The sequence below is a fragment of the Dysidea avara genome, chromosome 1 (genome assembly GCF_963678975.1).
Source record: "Dysidea avara chromosome 1, odDysAvar1.4, whole genome shotgun sequence".
Taxonomy (NCBI): Eukaryota; Metazoa; Porifera; class Demospongiae; order Dictyoceratida; family Dysideidae; genus Dysidea; species Dysidea avara.
The window spans coordinates 46095814-46116734 of NC_089272.1; the positions used below are offsets into that span (position 1 = coordinate 46095814).

The 20921-nt window shown below is 37.8% G+C and overlaps 2 protein-coding genes across 2 annotated transcripts; both read right to left on the bottom strand.

The window, feature by feature from the left end:
* Positions 1 to 989: 989 nt before the first annotated feature.
* LOC136265783 (leucine-rich repeat serine/threonine-protein kinase 1-like) lies at positions 990 to 20838 on the bottom strand. Its single transcript, XM_066060702.1, has 2 exons — positions 20348 to 20838; positions 990 to 2230 (listed from the first exon to the last, which is right to left on the bottom strand). Exons 1-2 carry the CDS (start codon positions 20748 to 20750, stop codon positions 1224 to 1226), a joined length of 1410 nt encoding a protein of 469 aa, XP_065916774.1. The 5' UTR covers positions 20751 to 20838; the 3' UTR covers positions 990 to 1223.
* Positions 3697 to 5998, bottom strand: LOC136265773 (zinc finger MYM-type protein 1-like). Its single transcript, XM_066060695.1, has one exon. It carries the CDS (start codon positions 5945 to 5947, stop codon positions 3704 to 3706), a length of 2244 nt encoding a protein of 747 aa, XP_065916767.1. The 5' UTR covers positions 5948 to 5998; the 3' UTR covers positions 3697 to 3703.
* Positions 20839 to 20921: the final 83 nt, after the last annotated feature.

Here is a 20921-nt window from a genome sequence, read left to right on the forward strand (position 1 = left end):
ACCGGAATTTGTCTTATCAACTACTCAGTAGTTACATTCACAATAAAATGATCTCCCTAATCCTATGATTTGATAATAGCTTTGTGTTCTGTTGGATTAAAGCCATTATGGAGTCTATCAATCAATGTACAGCATCATAATGTTTTGTCAATACTATTTTGTTTTAGTCAATGCTGTCTTTGTAGACGTTCACTGGCTGCTTAATTTTGCTGTTGGTATTGATTAATTATTGCTCAGTATTATAATATATAGTTCTCATCCAAGTGAAACTTTGAAAAAGTATGCTAATTTTATGTGCCCACATGCCCTATTTTTGCAGGCCCAGTCACATATGATATATAGGCTTCAGTTATTCAAATACCTAATACTTTCCTGAGATGAGACAAGTAAGGGGAAATAAAACCTTGCTGAGCAATTGTCTTCCAACACAGTTTACATCTCTTGAAAGGTATTGCCATGCAACAGCTATTAGTTTATAATGGAAGCTATTAGATGGGATATGTCATGAACATCTGCAGAGGTATTGTCCATCATTTCAGTCTTCTATTTCACTGCCGTGGAGATATCAATGTTTGAACATTTCATGACCATTTTTGTTGGGGTGTTCCATTACAACTACCTCATTTCATAGTTTTCTTGTATGTGGTACTGACAGACATTTGGATAACATTATCTCTAATGTTTGTCAGATTTGGACTGAACTCACAAATAGCATGCAACATGTCATTCGTAATGTGTAAATATTAAAGTAGTTGCTTGTAAGGGGTACATGCTACATGTGATTATTGTAAACAAAATAATATCACAGACAAATTCTACCACTAATATTAAGAGATGTAAGAATAAAAAGTGTATATCAGTAGCACCTATATAGGTACAGTATATCCAGTAGTTAGAGTAGATAATGGACAAAAAATTTTCTCCTACCTTGATTAGATAGTTATCTTCCCTAAATGGTGGAAAGATGCACAGTATACAGTTTACATCAATATGTAGGTGATCTCCATCATCAAACTATATCAAGTCTTGTACAAGTTCTAAAGGTCAACAAGAGTATCACAACACACTGTATAACTAACAATCAATAAGTAATAAAATAATGCTAACCAAAACAATTTCTACATTGGTATATTGTATATTCAATAAGCAAATATATTACAATTCAGGCATATGTTAATGTTATCTTAGTTCAACTTGAACTACGACTTCATGCATTTGGCTCATCATTTGAGAAAAGGGTCCATCAGATGATCAATTCCATCAAAATTAAAAGAGGTAATATTCTTTAGCTGATGGATTTCAGAAGGAAAAGCACGTATCAGCAAGTTGTGGGCAATGTTGAGTGAGGTAAGTTCATCAAACGTGCACACACACTGAGGAAAAGTGTTAAACTGATTATAACTGATATTTAGACTTTTCAAGTTGGGAGCTACTGCAGAGATAGGTAAACTTTTCAAACAATTGTAGGACAAGTCAAGTACAGACAGAGAAGCAGACCATCTTAGCACATTTGGAATCTCCACGATTTGATTATGTGACACGTTTAAATCAACAATGCTAGGAAGCTCTAGCAAGCATGGAGGAATTTCACGTAACTTGTTATGCTGCAAATCAATCTTAGTGCATTGTTTTAAGTAGCTACCCATCTCTGGAGGAAGAGAAGCAAAGTTATTATGAGCTAAGTTTAACTTTTTTACCCAATCAACCTTTTGTAACCATGAAGTCTCTAATTGTATCAAACGCAGTCCTTGCCATTCTACAGTGCCATTTTCTTTGTCAACATCAGTCCTAAGTAAAAGCTCCTCTCTCACTGCATATGCACTGGACCTTCGTGATATCTCGATAGGAATCACTGTCTTAATGGTTTGACTGCAGACAATATGTTGAAGCTCGGCTAAGTCATCATCTTCTGTTAGTTGTGTCTTAGTGTCTAGTCCTAGTAAATCTTCACCATAAAGCTTCAGAACAAGGTTCTGGTCATTTTCTATGGCTGCCTTTATCAGTAGCAGCATTGCTGTTACCGTATGTTTCTGTAATCTGCGACTCTCTCTCAGAGCTTCGTCAATATTTGATGCTCCACGAAGGATCAGTTTTCCAACATTGCTGAGGCTACCATTCTCTACGGCTCTCACCAGAGCACGATCTATACAATCTACTTCCAACTGCTCAATAGGTACCTTCAGTAGCTCATTGAGATTAGGACCATCAGTCGCCACCTCTTTGATGATTTCTATATAAATAATCACATCATAAAATCAGAACACACCAATCAGATTTTACATGCAGGTGGTATAAATTAGAAAAGTGCGATAGTATCATAAATAATAAAGAGGCAAATTTAGGATTATATACACAAATAAACATGCTTGGATGACGTGCTGTAAGCTATTAGGCCATCATTATTATATTACTTGTTTCCCCGTCACCTAGTGCAGCAAAAACTGATGTGGACGGGAGGTGATTATTGATTATTAGTTATACAGTTAACTGCTACATGACTGCTCTGTTAGAGTATCTCGATCTTGAAAGGTGCAAGATTGTGCAGCCTGTTTAAAAATAGTGGAGGGACTCCACCCCTTATAGTTACCATACTGCTATGTTTATATGCATTTATCTTAACAGCTGAGTAGTCACTTTGTGCCTCCCTCCATACTAAATAGTGCATTAATGTGATTAATAATCAAATAATTAAAACTTGGTGTGGCTACCTAAAAATTGATGCGGCAGTGACGGGGAAACAAGGAATAAAAATGATGGTCTTATAGCTAGCTTAGCTGGCATGATTACTAGATTTTTATATATGATAATTTGCTATTTAAGAAAAATTCTTGCTGCAGCTGCTCAGACATGGGGCCAAGTACATGAGTACTTATACTTAAGTACACTTAAGTACAGATTTGAAAGTACTTGTACTTTACTTAATTACTTTCTTAAATTCCCCAATGTACTTGTACTTATACTCAAGTACTTTGCTAAGTACTTGTATGTATTTGAGTACTTAAAGTACTTGTAAGTACTGCAAACATTGTACATAGTTTGTACACAGTGGGTGTACAATGAGAATATCAAAATTGTATGAAGGTGCAGTTTATACAACTTCTTGCGATTCTTCTACTGCCTTCCCCAACCTTACTGTGTATCATGTTGCCACGATTAACGATGTCGCCAATGCTGTTGTTCAAGTCAGTGCGTTTTAAGAGTTTAAGAGAGAGAATAGTTGACAAAAACCAACCCCCCTAGGCACACTTACATACTACAATACACTGAATACAGCATATATTTTACTACAGCAACAGGGGCGTAGCAAGGCAAAAAATATTAGGGGGGCCCATGCATGTACTGGTATAAGAGGGGAGGGTGAAGTTACGTACTTGTGGGAACATGCATAGTGCGCAAAGCGCACTCAGAGCATGCAAAGCATGCTCTCCTTCTAGGGAGGTCTGGGGGCATGCCCCCCCCCCCCCCAGGAAATTTTTGAAAAACAAGTGTTATAAGACTGAATCTGGAAGCAAATTTAACCATTATTTCGGATTACAGGCATGGTTAAATAAAGAGTCTGATAGCAATGATGTATACCATGTTAATGATGTGAACATGCATGTTTTGGAATTAACTTCCTATATTAGAAAAGTACATAAATAAGATGTACATATATAGCTATAGCTATAAAAATACTTAGCTATATAATCACAACACAATATTATTAAAACCTTCCAAAATAATACATTCTACGTTTGTTTGCAGATGCAAAGTCCTTAGCTAAGTTACACAAGTCAAGTGAATCTGTAATGTCTCTGTGGATATATAATAGGAACAAATTATTTAATCTGGAACTTTTCATAGTACTTCTGAGATAAGTTTTCACATGTCTGAGGGAAGAAAAGGAGCGTTCAGCAGTAGAAGTTGTCACTGGAAATGTTAGATACAATTTTAAAAGTTTATCAACCTCTCGTAGCATGCCCTTGTATATTGAACTCTCATTCATTACACTTGCTATTGTTCTCACATTGGTTACCTTTTTTATGCCTAAACAACTTGTTTTAATTGCATCTGGTAGCATTGACAGTTGGGTCTTCAAGTTTTCAAATGCAAAATCATTCTTCAAATACATCTCTAAATCTGGAGAGATACTCTTTTCTGTATTACCATTAGAAAATTCAATAAGAATCGATTCAATTTCATTTACAATTCCTAGATCCTTTTGAATAAACCTTCTTTCAACTTCACCAGCAGTTGCTTCAGCTACATCAAAATACATGCGACGGTGTCTGTCTTTTGGAGTTTCATAAATGTGGAAACTCGCACCATCATCAATTCTTCTAGGCCTTTTTCTTTGACGTGAAAGGGTCGGTTCTGCTGTTAAATTGACACTCTCACGCATCACTTCACTGTAAAAACTATTAAACCTTGCTTCATTTCTCATGGAATTTAAATGCGTTATGAGAAGTTGAGCACCACGAACTGCCTCTTGTACAGTGACATCCTTTGCTTGAATATTTATTGATACCTGTTCTGCAGCAGAAAATATGAGATATGCAAGTTTTAGACCAAAAAAAGTATCAAAATTGTCCATCTTTGATGCCATTCCATTAGCTTTTGCAGCATACTCATCATGACCTTTACTAATCTCATCTAAAGCACTCTGGATAGTGCTGTAATTTTTCAATATACTGGAAATCGATGAGTGTCTTACAGTCCATCTAGTTGGACACAACATTCGAAGATGTGGTGTCAGTTCACCAGTATTAACAGTTACTTCCTTTCTTAGACTTTCAAACAATGTTAATCTTTTAGGGGACATTTTGATCAGTTGTGTTAACTCATAAATAAAGTTTAAAACATCTCTTATCATGTCACAAGTCTTTGTTACATCCTTTAAGCAAAGATTCAAACTGTGAGCAAGGCAATGAACGTACAACGCTTGCTCAACTTCTGCTTTAAATAGAGCTTGCACTCCATTATTGATGCCACTCATATTGGATGCACCATCATAAGCCTGACCTCGGCATTGATTGATTGAAAGCGAACATGTAGAGATTAAAGTATCTTTTACTGCTGAAAAGATTGTTTGGGCTTTAGTATCAGGTAACTGAACAAGGCCAACAGTACTTTCATGTGTTTCATAATTGTCATCTGTCCACCTAAGGGACATTGACATTTGCTCATTGTGAGAAACGTCTGTGGCCTCATCTACAATTACAGAGTACCATAATGATTTGCTAACATCAGCTAAAATGTTCCTCAGAACAGATTTGCTCATTAATGTGATAATCTCGTTAACAATTTCTGGTGATATGTACTCCCTCCGATTGAGCCAAGAGATCATTTCTGGACAATCTTTTGCCTGTAGTAGTAGTAATTGATAGAGGTTACCACTAAATGATTCTGCATCCTCTCTGTGACCACGTAAGGGCAGTCCTTGACGTGAAAGGTATTGGATTGCTTGCAGTAGCTTCATAAACATTTTTCTATGGTACTCTTGATCTTTCCTTAGCTGAGTATCACATAGGGCATCAATTCTAACTCCTTTGGCCTTGGCTGTAAGCTTTTCAACAGCCTCCCTATGCATGTTACTGCATTCATGCTCACGAAACTTTTCGAGAGCTTTCTTCCAATTGTTAAAACCTTGACGAATAAAAGTTGACTTTGCATGTATGGAGTTCAGCAAGCACTGCTCATTAGCTGCTCTACAAGTTGCACAATATACCTTATATTCAGATGTACACACAGTGATCCAAGGATGTGCTTCATACCAACTATTTTGAATCGTTCTTGAATGAGATTTCTGCTTGCCATGTTCTTTGCTAGAGTATAACTGTTGTCTTTTAGAGCTATCAACTGCTGAAGGATGGTAAGGAATGTTAAAGTTAGTACAGCACTGACACTCGCATGGACTAGCAATGGATGACGATGATGGACTACTAGTGGTAGCAGTAAGTGATGGCATATCCCTAACTTGATCAAGTTGATGGTAATTCAACAATACAGCTTCACTCAAACTTTGACTTGAGCTCTCTGGTTCAAACGAGTGAGGTTGCTCTGATTCGGCTACCTCCATCAGATTCACGCTCACAGATCCATCATTACACACACTGTTATGGCTAAAACAAGGCGGATTTTCAGATCCACCTCCGCTAGTACCGCTTGAGGAGCCTCCTTTAGAAGCTCCTTCACTAACAACCGAATTCTGTGAGCCTCTGTTAGTGGTACAAAACAATTCGTCTAAAGTTTTCTGCCGAGACATAAAACAGCTCTTCGATAATTATCTAACACGTGTCACCATGTGCTAGCACCACGTGAGTTTTAACATATTTCACAGCATTTTAGCGCCTCTACAATTATTTCAAATAAACTGGGCATGCTTTCACCCAGTGTCTCCCTCGGTGTCTCCAATCAATGTTGTCAGTCAGGGAAGACAATACATCAGCGCAAGTAGGTATGGTTATATTACGTGATGTATTACTGTAAAATGGCTCCTGCTGGCAATTGAATAAGACCTGGCCTGTTCTCTATATGCATGGCCACAAACTAGGGGGGCCCTGGCCCCTGTGGCCCCCCCTGTTCCTACGCCCCTGAGCAAAATGTACTTGTACTTTACTTAAGTACTCTCTTGATTGCTGCTGGAGTACTTGTACTTGGAAAATTCAAAAGTACTTGTACTTTACTTAAGTACTTTTAAATGTACTTGGCACCATGTCTGCCTGAGCTGCTCCATGCAGACGTACAGTACATATCAATAGCTTACGATATTTCATATGTTACCAAAAGCCTTGTACTCTTTCAACAATAAACTTCCATGTCATACAGTTAGTTGCAAAGTACTTGAACAACAAGTAGATAGATACACTTGGGATAGGTTTGATGACTTATCTTTGATATTAAGAGGAGCAGCAAAATCGATACTGATGTGAGAAAAGGTGGGTAGTCCGACACCCTCTCTGCAGCTAAATTATGGGTAAAGGTAACATCATAAGGCAGCCCTTTATATTTTAAGCATGTCACACATTTATCACTTGTTTTGTAGCTTGCTTTCTCTTTCAGCAGCATCTAAGTATCGTTTATCCCACTATGCTTTCATCTGTTGAACCAAGAAGTTTACAAATAGATGATTGTGGGGTAGGAGAATCAGGTTCTTGGCATTGAGGGTAATGTTGACTTATTTAGTTTTCTTCTACACTTCACAATTCTTCTTTGTCCAAATTGTTTAACATGAGTAGAACCTTCACTGGGATATTCAGTAGCGAGATGTTTGATTTCTGTTGAAAATGAGTCTCCTTGAACAGACTTAATCCAATACAATTCTGACTCCCTTATCTGCTCACCATTAGTCAAAGAATAAGAACTACAGTGGAACCTAAACAATAGGCACATACTTGATCAATTCTACGTTAGCCTCTTTGTCATTGTCAAGGTTTGCTGTAGTTGGCTATTCGGCCTTGGGCTTATACAAAAATACAGGCCCAAGCCACCAACACTAGTTATTGCTACTGTAAACTCAGAACTTGTCAGTCCTCTCGACAGCATATCTACTGGATTGACTGACCCTGGACAATGATTCCATTCTTCTGATAGCAAGTAACATCTAATATCATTTACCCTATGACTAAAATACTGTCTCTATGGCTTATAGTTTCTGATCCAATATAATGCTATGGTGGATTCAGTCCAATAGTCATAACATACAGTGGGTCAATCGAGTTGTAAACTCCTTGTGATACAGTATTAAACGTGGCAACCAAAAAATGCATTCTTGCAATAATATTAATGTAAGCTGATTTAATAATGGTAGTGATGTCATTGTTGAAAGTCATTAGCATTAACATCATAGCAGCCACTATCTTTGATATAGGTTTGTTTTTTCAACCCAGGCTTGTGAAGGCTGTACCCCTATCACAGCTTGAATGAATACATACTGCTACAAGAAAAAGTTTTAAAAAGCAGGTGCCATGCAGCTAGCTAACTAATCTGGTTTATGTACTACGTTATTATTTTACCATATAACAATTTTGCTTACATGGGTGTATACAGCCAAACATAGATCGGTAGGTAGAGATATGTACACACTTTTACGAAAATGATTTCAGTAAACCAGGTACACACCTGATTTAAAAAGTTACCTTTTACTAAACGAGAGTTGATTATCTGAAATAATATTGGAGGAATGGGGTGTTCATATATTGTTATTTTTCTAAATACCATATGGGTAGGTGTTCATTTAAAAAAAAAAAGTTTATTAAAGATAAACCTGTCTAGAACTATTAATTCATATCTTTAACTTTTAGGCTATAACTTCATTTTGGTGATGGCCCTACCTTCAATCCGCATTGGTTTTATATGTATTTTTCAACTTTTTATTGTTCACCTTTGAGTGACTGTGCTGTTAGAGTATCTTGTTGGTAATGGTGCTATAATTATCTCCAACTTTCAATTAAATTTCCACTGCAGTTAGCAGTATGATAGCTCACTGTGTCTGCATATATTTTTTTCAAACAGTGTGTGACTTTGGGCTGTAGGCCTGCTAACAGATTTTACTTGTGATTATAGAACAAAAAGCACATTAAACTTATGGTGGTGTTTCTAAAAAGAAAACTAAGAATAAGAAGATTATGAAGAAAAATGAAGGCAAACTTTTCGAAGGCATGTAGCTTGGAGATGACTGGACCAATGTAGCTCACATTTAAACTGTAAGGTATCCACCCCAAAGGGAATTTACACAGCAAAATTGTCTACACGTGACCGAGTTACAAATACACCCTGTAAGTAAAAATCAAGTTTTTAAAATCCCTATTGAAAGAGCAAGGTGATAAATTCACATAAGTGAATTCTTTATTTGTTGAGTTACAGGTGTATATACTATATTGTGAATTGCTTGCACGTCTAAACTATCCATTTGGAATCAACTTAGCAATAAATGGAGCATGTACATTTAAACTTGCATAGAACTTTAGAGAAATGCATATTTACACATTACAAGCATACATGGCAAGGTAACTTGACTTCTACAGCCTAAAACTAAACATTTGTGAAAGTCTGTTCACTGGGCTACTTGGAGAAGTTTAAATGAACACTGCAACTACAAAGACTTACTTGTTATGAAGCATTGAAGGATGGCGATGCACAATTCTGCAAATTAATCTTCTTGCCACATGTTTAGTTTCGATTGTGCATTTAATCATGTGAGTCATATATGGCCTGACAGAGAATGAAATGGAGAAGTGAGCAACGTTTGTTTCAACAACCACCATCAAGTTGTGAATCATTTATAAAGGTATGTAAAGGTTTTGCGTGTTTCTTTGCAGGAAGGCTGCTTACACGGCAAGTTTTGGGCTGAGAGTTAGCATTAGGGTAAAACGCTTGGTACCATATAATCCTCATTACACCATGATTGGAATAGTGTAAATTGTGTAGCAATAGGAACTACTGTATGCTTTGAAAGTTACAATGCTTTGTCTGAGACATGCGTATTAGACCCAGTTGTCTGGAATATGCAGCTTTAAGGGTTAACTATTTTTACAATTTTCAAGACATCCACAAAGTTGTGAAATATAGTGAGTACTATTTTCTACAACAGGTGTCATTCCTTTCTACAGTATGCTTATGTTTATTGTACAAGTCAGCACAATTACAGAGCAGCATTGTTAGTGGATCAGATAATCCAGATTATCCAAGTCAATTGAATCTTATCCAGATTAAGTAGGTCTCATGCATCTACACAAAAAGTTACCTATGTGGAGCCATGCCACCATTCTGGACCTTTCTGTAGGGATAGTGTGACATAAAGCCATACCCACTAATCAGGAATGTATGCTACTCTCTGTGGACATGCATGGCACTACTCCCACTTATCAGGATTGAGTCTGCTGTTTATAGTAAGTGGTGTCAAAGCCTGCTTATGGGAATTGTGGGTTGTTGTATCCGCACATAGAATTACATGGTGCCATACCCACTTATCGATCGTTGATAATGTATGTTTTGGTATCTACTTGTGTATCGCAGACGATCCTTCCTATAGAGTAATAATCTATATTATCTATGCAGTACTAAATAGTAGGGCTTGGGACCAGTACATTTACATGTGTTCATCATTACTCGTAGTATTACTTGTTACATATCAAGACACACGGTAGTGTGTCGTGCGGCCCAAGAAGCCGGCGCGCCACACCGTGAGTATATTGACAGGAAGAACGAAAACGTCATTTTCACACCTTTGTATCTTGGTGATCACTTATCTGATTGGAACCAAATTTGCTACACAGTTGCCCGCCAGCCAAGGGAGTCTACATTCCAAATTTGAAGGAAATCGCTCCAGCCATTTCCGAGATACGAGCTGCCAAAGTTTCGTTTTTTTCTTCGTTTTTTTTCTTCTTCTTCGTCTTTTCGCACACTTGCAAAAATTGCTATAACAAGCAAACGCGTACACCGATCGCCTTGAAATTTGGCACACAGAAAGGGAGTCCAAAGGCGAATCCTAGCATCAAATTTGGTACAAATCCGATGAATGGTTCAGGAGTTATGACCGATTATTCGCGTAAAACAAGATCGATTTGTTGTCACGCCTACAGGGTAAACCGCTTCGTGGAATGAGTTGAAAATTGCTATGTAGATGGAGTAACCATCGTAGGAGTGCCTTTTGGTGGTTTGAAAGGAATCGAGATAAAGACCAGGGAGATATGACACAAAACCCAACCTGTGTCACAATTACGCGATCGATTTTTATGAATAAAAAAGTATTAGTTTTCACGCCTACTAGGCAAACCGCTTACAGCAATGAGCTGAAAATCGGTGTATAGCTGGAATAATCTTCATAGAAAGTCCTTGCAGTAGTACAGAAGAATTGGATTACAAACCACTGAGTTATGATTCGAAAGCCAACTCCATGTAGCAAATGCGAGATCGAGATACTCTAATAGAACAGTCACCCTAATAGAGCATTCGGCTAATTTATTTACTCCATTATAGAATTCTATTACATCACAAGTTATTCTGTAGGGAGTTCAGCTGCAAACAGTTAATCTTATAGACAGTTCAGCAAGAAGACAGTCACCATGTGGAGAGTTAAGCAAATATATCACTATAGAGATTCAGAACATTACAAGTCACACTGAAGAAAGTTCAGCTATAAACAAGTCATGCACTGTGTAGAGAATTCAGCTACAATTAAGTCACTCTCTAGAGAATTCAGTTACACAGAATTCTGCTACACACAAGTCACTGTGGAGAGAGTTCAGCTACAAACAAATTACCCTTTAGAGTGATCAGCTACAAACAAAACTCTTTGCAGGGTGTTCAACTGCAACAAATCAATTACCTTTAGAGCGATCAGCAATGAACAAATCAACACAAATCTACCTGTAGAGAGATCAGCTAGAAACAAATCACCCTGAAGAGAGTTCAGCTACAAAAAATCACCCTGTAGAGACATCAGCTAGAAACTAGACACAATGTAAGGAGTTCAGCTACAAGCAATCACCCTGTAGAGAGTTCAGCTAAAACAAATCAACCTGCAGAGAGATCAGCTACAAACAAATCACCTTATAGAGAGTTCAGCTACAAACAGATTACCTGTAGAGAGATCGGCTACAAACAAATCAACCTGCAGAGAGATCAGCTATATACACACAAATCAACTTGTAGAGAGATCAGCTACAAACAAATCACCCTGTAGAGAGATCAGCTAGAAACTACACACAATGTAAGGAGTTCAGCTACAAACAAATCACCCTGTAGAGAGATCAGCTACAAACTAGACACAAAGTAAGGAGTTCAGCTACAAGCAAATTACCCTGTAGAGAGTTCATCTACAAACAAATCAACCTGTAGAGCAATCAGCTAGAAACAAATCACCCTGAAGAGAGGTCAGCTACAAACAAATCACTCTGTAGAGAGATCAGCTAGAAACTGGACACAATGTAAGGAGTTCAGTAACAAGCAAATCACCCTTTAGTGAGTTCAGCTACAAACAAATCAACCTGCAGTGAGATCACCTACAAAAAAGCACCTTGTACAGAGTTCAGCTACAAACAAATTATCCTGTATAGAGATCGGCTACAAACAAATCAACTTGTAGAAAGATCAGCTACACACAAATCAACTTGTAGAGAGATCAGCTACAAACAAATCACCCTGTAGAGAGATCAGCTAGAAACTAGTCACAATGTAAGGAGTTCAGCTACAAGTAAATCACCCTGTAGAGAGTTCAGCTAAAACAAATCAACCTGCGGAGAGATCAGCTACAAATAAATCACTTTATAGACAGTTCAGCTACAAACAAATTACCTTGTAGAGAGATCGGCTGCAAATTAATCAACCTGCAGAGAGATCAGTTACACACAAATCAACTTGTAGAGAGATCAGCTACAAACAAATCACCCTGTAGAGAGATCAGCTAGAAACTAGATACAATGCAAGGAGTTCAGCTACAAGCAAAATCACCCTTTAGTGAGTTCAGCTACAAACAAATCAACCTGCAGTGAGATCACCCACAAAAACGCACTTGTACAGAGTTCAGTTACAAACAAATCACCCTGTAGAGAGATCAGGTAGAAGAATTCACCTTGTAGAGAGTTCATTTACAAAGAAACCATCATATAGAGAGTTCAGCTACAAAGAAATTACCCCGTAGAGAGTTCAGCTAGAAGAAGTCACCTTGTAAAGAGTTTAGCTACAAAGAAACCATCATGTACAGAGTTCAGCTACAAAGAAACCACCTGTACAGAATTCAACTACAAACAAATCACCCTGTATAGAGATCAGCTAGAAGAAGTTACCTTGTAGATAGTTCAGCTACAACAATTCACCCTGTAGAAAGATCATGCTAGAAGAAGTCACCTTGTAGAGTGTTCAGTTACAAAGAAACCATCATGTAGAGAGTTCAGCTGCAAACAAATCACTCTGTAGAGAGTTCAGCTACAAAGAAACCGCCATGTAGAGAGTTCAGCCTCATACAAACCACCTAGTAGAGAATTCAACTACAACAAATCACCCTGTAGAGAAGAAGTTACCTTGTAGAGAGTTCAGCTACAAAGAAACCACCATGTAGAGAGTTTAGCTGCAAACAATTCACCTGTAGAGAGTTCAGCTAGAAACAAATCACCCCGTAGAGAGATCAACTGGATGAAGTCACCTTGTAGAGAGTTCAGCTACAAAGAAACCATCATGTAGAGAATTCAGCTGCAAACAAATCACCCTGCAGAGAGTTCAGCTACAAAAAAATCACCCTGTAGAGAGTTCAGCTAGATGAAGTCACCTTATAGAGAGTTCAGCTACAAAGAAACCATCATGTAGAGAGTTCAGCTATAAAGACACCACCATGTAGAGAGTTTAGCTGCAAACAAATCACCTGTTACAGAGAGTTCAGCTACAAAGAAACCATCCTGTATATAGTTCAGCTACATTTTAAGTCACCCAGTAGAGAGATCAGCTGCAAAAAAAATCCTGTGGGGAATAATGAGCATGTAATAAATATATGTATATAATTTGTATAATTACTAATAAAATCAAAAATAATTGAAGTACTAAAATTCTTCTTTAAGTTCTTTTCTTCTTCCTGTGGTAAAGAAAAAAACACATGGGTTAAAAAAGCCCCAAAGCCAGCCATAGGCCGGCTTTGCAGTATACAAATACAAAAAGAAGTGATATCTAATCAAAAACAGCCAAGCTGTAAAAAAAAAGTGCGGCCCCATAAAGGCCATGGTGAAAAAAGATGTGAAATCCAAGGTGGCGGCCAAGAAATGGCTGTGATGGTAGGTTAATGGTTACATTTTAATAACAGCAATTCAGGTGAATTTTGTGCCGCTTGGTCTTGGCACCAAATTCACCTGAATTGTTGTTATTAAAATGTAACCATTAACCTACCATCACAGCCATTTCTTGGCCGCCACCTTGGATTTCACATCTTTTTTCACCATGGCCTTTATGGGGGCCGCACTTTTTTTTTACAGCTTGGCTGTTTTTGATTAGATATATATTACACGTAATATTACCCGTTACGTATGTACTATACATCATGGTAAAGTTACTTGTTACTTTTTGCTTCTAGCTACTCATTACATAACAATATTGTTTTTTCGTTACTAGTAATAAGTTAATTGTTTTTAAAGTAACTTAAAATAACTGCATTTCCAAAAGTAACATGTTATATTACTCAGACTCGTGAATTGTATATGCATTATGTAACTACTACTACTACTACTACTATATTCACTAAACAACAATGATGTATGTAGATGAAATTTCATTAGGTTGTCTATAGTTACATCAAAGATGACATAATGAAATTTGATCTACATGCTGTACATCATTCGCTACCAGCAAAGCTATTAGTACTGTTGGTCTTATCAACAAGTCATTTGTAAATCTTTCCAAGGAAACACTTACATGCTTATTCACAGCAATTTGTTTGCCCTCAACTCGAATATGCAATATATTTGGGGACCATTAATGCTTTAGACCAAGAAAAAGTAGAACATGTCCAACAAATGGCTACAAAAATTATTTCCATCTTTGAAACATCTAACATACCAAGAAAGATTTGAAGTGCTTCACTTGCCATCATTGAAATATAGATGGCTATGTGGTGATATGATTACAGTTCACAGCATTTTCCATAATAATCATAATATGCACACTATAGTCATTTTCCAACTTACAGCAATACTAGAGGTCACCCATTTAAATAACAGATATCATGAAATGTAAATCTCACGCTTTTATTCAGATGATTGTTGATAACTGGAACAAGCCTCCATATAAAGTGGTCACAGCACCCATACTAAGCCAGTTCAAGAGTCGCCTAAAGAAGTATGTTTCTATAGCCCGTAGGATAATTTTCTAGCTATCAGATATTTACTTGTATATAAATCAGGAACCTTACAGGCTTATTCCTTCCTTAATACTTCCTGTTATTATACAACCAAGTACTAAGAATACTAAGAAATGCGGTTAAAATTACGTCATTAATAATAATGAAATAAATAATAAAATAAGTAATGTTTGGGAAAACTAACAAAGGCACAAACCCATAATAATTATGCCAGTTCGTGCTGATGACTTGAACGAACGTGTAATTCTATATAATGCACAGCACCACACCCATAATTCCAAAGGCCGGGAGAAGATTAGCAACCACGAGCAACCATCTGCAGGTCTACTACTAACTTGTCTACTAATCGTTTGTGTCCAGATCTATGTTCAGAGAAGTGCCAGGTGCTGCTGCGCCCAAGTCGCCATGGCAGCTGCCAGTACATGTGTTCAGGTAAATTATTAACAGAGACTATGTTTTCATGTAGTAATACTGTTTGCATTGTTTGTTTGTACTGTGTTTGTATTCAACTACCAAGTAACAATAAATAAAATATTATCTCCTGTTGCTGTGAAATGCCAATCCGGCACTACTGTAGCTGCCATTCAGTGTCTGCACACCACTGATGTGCCATATCCATGAGTATTCCTTTGAAGGCGCTGCCACCTTTCACAGCGATCTGCTACACATTTTATTTCATCTTGCAGTGTATCCAAGGCACCATCCGACCATTTTTTTTAACATATTGGCCCAACTCATACTTAAAAATGTAAATGAGTGGATGAGTCAGATAATGGTTGTGTGTGACACATAGTGGAAATACTCGGCTTCTTTTGTCCCAGATATCACTGTGGTCTGCCCTTGGCAACTCCAGCCATGTCTTAATCCGTCACCCTGATCCATCCTCATTTAAACAACTGGTATCACATGAGGAGGACACAAATTGTGTACAGATACATAAATTAACATCCTAGACTTAATTAAGTATGAATTCTGAGGGCTGCTATGTATGTATATAATTATATTAGAGTGGACGTGGCTGTTGTCTTGATTATACCCAAAGCGTAAGCCGGCATTTGATTATAATTGCATTTATGTGCCAACACACACACACACACACACACTGTACTGGTCATGTACTGCCTTATTAGTAGGTTGTCCCGTTGGTGATTGTACTTGGTTATATGTGCCCCGGGCCTAGAATAGTAATAATAATAATGAATTTCTTCTTACTGTAGACAGTATATATGTACCACTTTCACACCTCACAACAAAGGAAAGCCAGTGCATATATTATAATAGTTATATCATGGCTGCGAGGGATTTCACTGATATACACCCAAAGCCTGAGGGCCGCAGGCCCAAGGGCTGTGGGTGTATATGTCAGCAAAATCCCAAGCAGCCGTGGTATAAGTGATATATATCACTTGGGGCACACTCACCTAATAGGTGAAAGAACTACTGAGAACTCATCCCATTTGTTTTATACAGTAGCATCTGAAGATCGATTGTGGTTTTAATAGCGTGGGCTAATAGCCATCAAAACGTTGTCCATACGTTAAAATGTCATTAATACACTACTATACTTCAGCACACAATGTTAGAAAATTTGCGATTGTGGGATGGAGTTTATATTGTTATCATTTTTGTACTAAGTTAAGCTAACTAACTTCACTATTGGGACAGTAAGTTATTATATTAAGTCAAGTACTTAGGACTGTAAGTTACTAACCTATTTCAACGTAGCAGTAGTAGCTTTGCTGTTCTGTGGTCTGTTCAAAGGCTGATACATGATGGGTAGTAATACGCATCCACGATCGCTCAAACAATTATTTTGTGCCTTCATTATCCTTTAGTAACAACCAACTAGTCTATCTTAGCAAAATGTACTAAGCTTAGCAACCACTAAAAAAATGAGTCCCACAATACAAAGCTCTATGTCACTCAATATAATGAGTCAAAGTGCATCAACTCTTTGAACTGGCTGGGTATCAAAGTCATTGGCAAACCGCTTTCCCATGATATTGTCCAGGCAATATGCGAGTTAATCACCGAGCGGCATCTTTGAACGCCCATGCTAAAGTGGTATATATATATAGGTATATATATATATATATATATCACATATTGCACTGACTCAAAATGTTAACGAGATATACGCACTGCTACCAGTGCATATATTTCGTTAAACACTGCCTTAATGAGATATATGCACTGCTACAGCTACAGTGCATATATCTTGTTAACTTGAGACATTGCACACCTAATAGGAGTGTACACTATATCCAGAAGTCATTAGATTACTTTGATGTTATACTTTATCTCTCTTCTCATATATAGGGAAGCAAGCAAGCTGTGATTGTGGGATTCAATTTTAATACATCAACAGTAGTTTGTTTTTACTTTTGTAAATATAGTAATTGAGTCTCCTAAAATTGCTATATTAGCAAAGGTAAAATCAAACTACTGTTTGGTGTATTAAAATTGAATCCCATAATCACAGTTTGTTTAGCAAAATTCAATCCCACAATCACAGCTTACTTGGTTCCCTATATAAGAGAAGATATAGCAACTAAAGGTTTTGCTAATTAGGCAAGTCTGCATGCTAAGTAGAACATATTAGTTATACCATGGGCACTTGTACTTTGCCTGTATATGTACCATGAAACCACCTAACTTCAAAGGAAAATTTCAGGATACATATCTTATAAACCCTGGCTTGCCATGGTACATTTAAGTTAAACCATGGCTGGCCATGGTTTATTTTAGCTAAACCATGGCCTTGATATCTGGTGAGGTAACGTTAGTTTGTTTTTATAAGAATCCTGGCAGCATTCGATTGTGGGAGTTTATTATTGCTCATGTGATGAAAACCACGAAGCCGATTTTCCATCCTACAGCGCTCAGACGGAGGTGATTTGACTCCCTCACCACCCTGTGAGTTGACAAACGAAAGTTCAAGGTGAGAACTAGTGTCATGGGTATTTACAAGTGCTTGTCTGCGTGTTTGATTATGTACCACGCCCACTTTTCGTATATCACGAGGTAACCACTCTACAGCGAAGCTTACCTCTCTAGATGTTTAGAAAACTGTGTAAACAGTGTTTAAGCGATGTAGCAACTTTGAAACACTTGTAAAATCGCTAAATTTAGTGTTTCCGTGATATCCGTAGGATCTTCCCGTTTATGTTAACAAACGTAGTCACAACATTAGTTGTTGCTGTCCCATAATCGAATTTCACAAGTTGGTCTATATAATGAATTCGGTGGTTGGTCTCATATTGGTTTGGGTGATTAGTCGCCCACAGGCTCTTAGCCTGCATTGGCATGGTACATATCAGTTGTATCACGTGCCCTCTGATACAACTATTACATATGCACTTGCCCTCAGGCCTGCGACCCTTGGGTTTGTGTGTATATATCAGGCAAAGCACTCGTGCCTGTGGTTTAACTATTACATATATATATATATACAAAGCTACATGCTGTAACACACAATGCAAACATGTTTATTATGCAAATGTAATCGTACAAGTAAAGACTGAATTAGGGATTAAATGTTCACTAGTACATCGACAGGTGTAGGACTGTAGGCAACCTCCCTCTATGATCCCTACTCGAACTTAAAATTCCTAGTTTTTCCTTTTACCTGTTTGTTTGTTTACTTTTTGTAATACTATTATGACTGGTGAGCCCACACTACCACATCAAAAGAAAGGATGGCGTCAGAGTTAAAGTTTTCGTCGTCTGAAGTTATCAGTTACTGTGAATTGTCCATTACATTTTGCTTTCAGCTATGTTCAGCCTATTACACAATGCTACAAATGAAGAACAGTAGAAGCAACTCTACAATCAATCCAGTAACCGTGAAAAATACGGACAATTCACATACCCCAACTATCTTGAAAGTGAAGTGGCCATTATACTTTGCTTTCACCTATTTACACAGCGTTACAATGAAGAACAGTATTAGAAGCACTTCTGTAATCACCACGGAAAATACAGATGATTTCCATGTACAAATGTAGGGAAGCCATGTATTGCACTACTGTGAGTCAACAATTTGGGGTTGTTAGCAAAAAGAAAAGGGACACAAAGGAGGATAAAGGTAAGTCCATGATGTGTGCATTGTACGTACTGCGGTATACCAAGAGGAACATCAGGACGAAGCAACGTCGAATAGTCAAAAAAATCAAGCCTGTAGCTGTAGCTGTTATTGAGTTACACTTGCCTGAAGGAATCTGGCTTGTAGGCAGTTAGTAGGGAATTCCACTTTTTAAAAATTTCATACTAATCTATTGGAAGCATTTAGGGTCATACTGAAGGCACTTTTGGGCTTGGTTATATGTAACCAATACTGCCAAGGCACTGGAACGGTACTGTGAAGCTGGTTTTTGGGTGATATCTTTGCCCAGATAAACATGATGGAACAAAACATCGGAATGCAATCTTGTGGTAACAGGTCTACTGATCTTGTGGTAACACGTCTCATATGGCTTTAGTTAACTGGACTTCCTATGTACTGTAAGCACCACAACAACCTGTGCCTGAAGCCATAAAAGCAAATGTACTTCCTTGAGTATATAAGGCCAAATAAACCAATTTATTACTTCCTATCCTCACCCATAGCACTACTATATCATCAATTTACATTCCATTGGCTGTTAAATGCAGCCAATAAACAACTGTTTAAGTTAGCCACTAGCTACTGAGGCTAAGAAAGTTGCATAATGATCATGAGTCATGTGAGCAATATAATTCAGCTTTCTGGTTGATAAAAATGAAATCAATAAAAGGTCACACATCTGCACTGCCATTTAGAGTATTGGTGGATGAGAATGTAATGATTAGGTTATGAGGCTCAACTGCTGTGAAGCAGACACTAAATGCATGATGGCTTGCAATGTAGGTAAGATACTAACTATGTATGGCTGTGCCTAGTCATGTGAATTAAAAAAAACAAAAAAAAACTTGGACAAAAACCTAAGAAAAGAAAAAGTTTGGCTATAAGGTTCAAGTCTGGGATCTCCATACTGTAGCTCAATTGCTCTAACCTCTGTATCACTGCTCTGCCAGCTACCCTACACCCTTAGTTTGTACTTATATAAGTCATTCATGGAGAAGCCTAATCCTAATACCAGTAAAGAGGAAACCAAACCTTACCCTAGTACAGGATGTGTGCCCTAAAGTCGAATGCTCAGGGAATATTACTAGATGTGTATCCTAAAGTCAAATACATAGGGAATATTACTAGGCGCATGCCCTAAAGTCAAATGCTCGGGGAATACCAGACGCATGCCAACACTAGCTTGCCTCAAACTCAACAAAGCCTTACCTTCACAGAACTGGTGTGTGAATTACTGGGTGACTGCGCCGTGGCTTTAGCAGCAAAATTTCCAGCCACGGTGCCGTGGCTCTAGGCACAGCAATTAATGTTTATTTATATTTGTACTAAAACAACTAAGTTCCCATGCACAAAAACAGCCCATTGTGACCATTTCAACTTCCTTCACTTTCATTCATATCTATAGCTATTCAAACACTAACCAGCACTTCTTATCACTTTCATTACAGCAGGTTTACGACATGATTCTGCCATCTGTTTCGGTGTTTTGCCATATTCATCCGTCACAGAAATATCTGCGTTGTTGGCTAAAAGCACTCGTACACAATCCACACGACCAGTAGATGCTGCTATGTGTAGTAAAGACCATCCACTGTTGGCACGGCTGTTTACATCGCCGCCATGATGAAGTAGTAACTGTAACACTTTAACGTGACCATTGCTGACTGCTTCGTGCAGAGGTGTATACCCAAACTTTCCACGACGGCATTCGAGTCGTGACGGGAGGTCATTGCAAGTGGAAATAAACTCTTCAATTTTCTTATACTTTCCATTTTTACACCAGTTATGAAGGCGGGCGTCCTTGCTAATCCCTCCATGTGCCATAGTAAAAACGTTTCTTCAGCCTCAGACCGAATACCATAACGCATCGATAATTCGAACGAACTTATTTCAGGCACTTGCAACCGTCCCCTCAGAAGCGCTTAATTAGGTGGCATGTGTGAATGAGATGATCGTCTTATCTGAAGGAGGGTCGATTGAACTCGCGGATGGATT

Bases quoted from the DNA above. Each gene is read 5' to 3' on its own strand.
- LOC136265773 (XM_066060695.1), bottom strand. From the start codon at position 5,947: ATGCCATCACTTACTGCTACCACTAGTAGTCCATCATCGTCATCCATT.
- LOC136265783 (XM_066060702.1), bottom strand. From the start codon at position 20,750: ATGGCACATGGAGGGATTAGCAAGGACGCCCGCCTTCATAACTGGTGT. The intron at 2,231-20,347 runs GTTAGTGTTTGA...TTATTTATATAG, and splicing joins GAAAGTGATAAGAAGTGCTG to AAATCATCAAAGAGGTGGCG.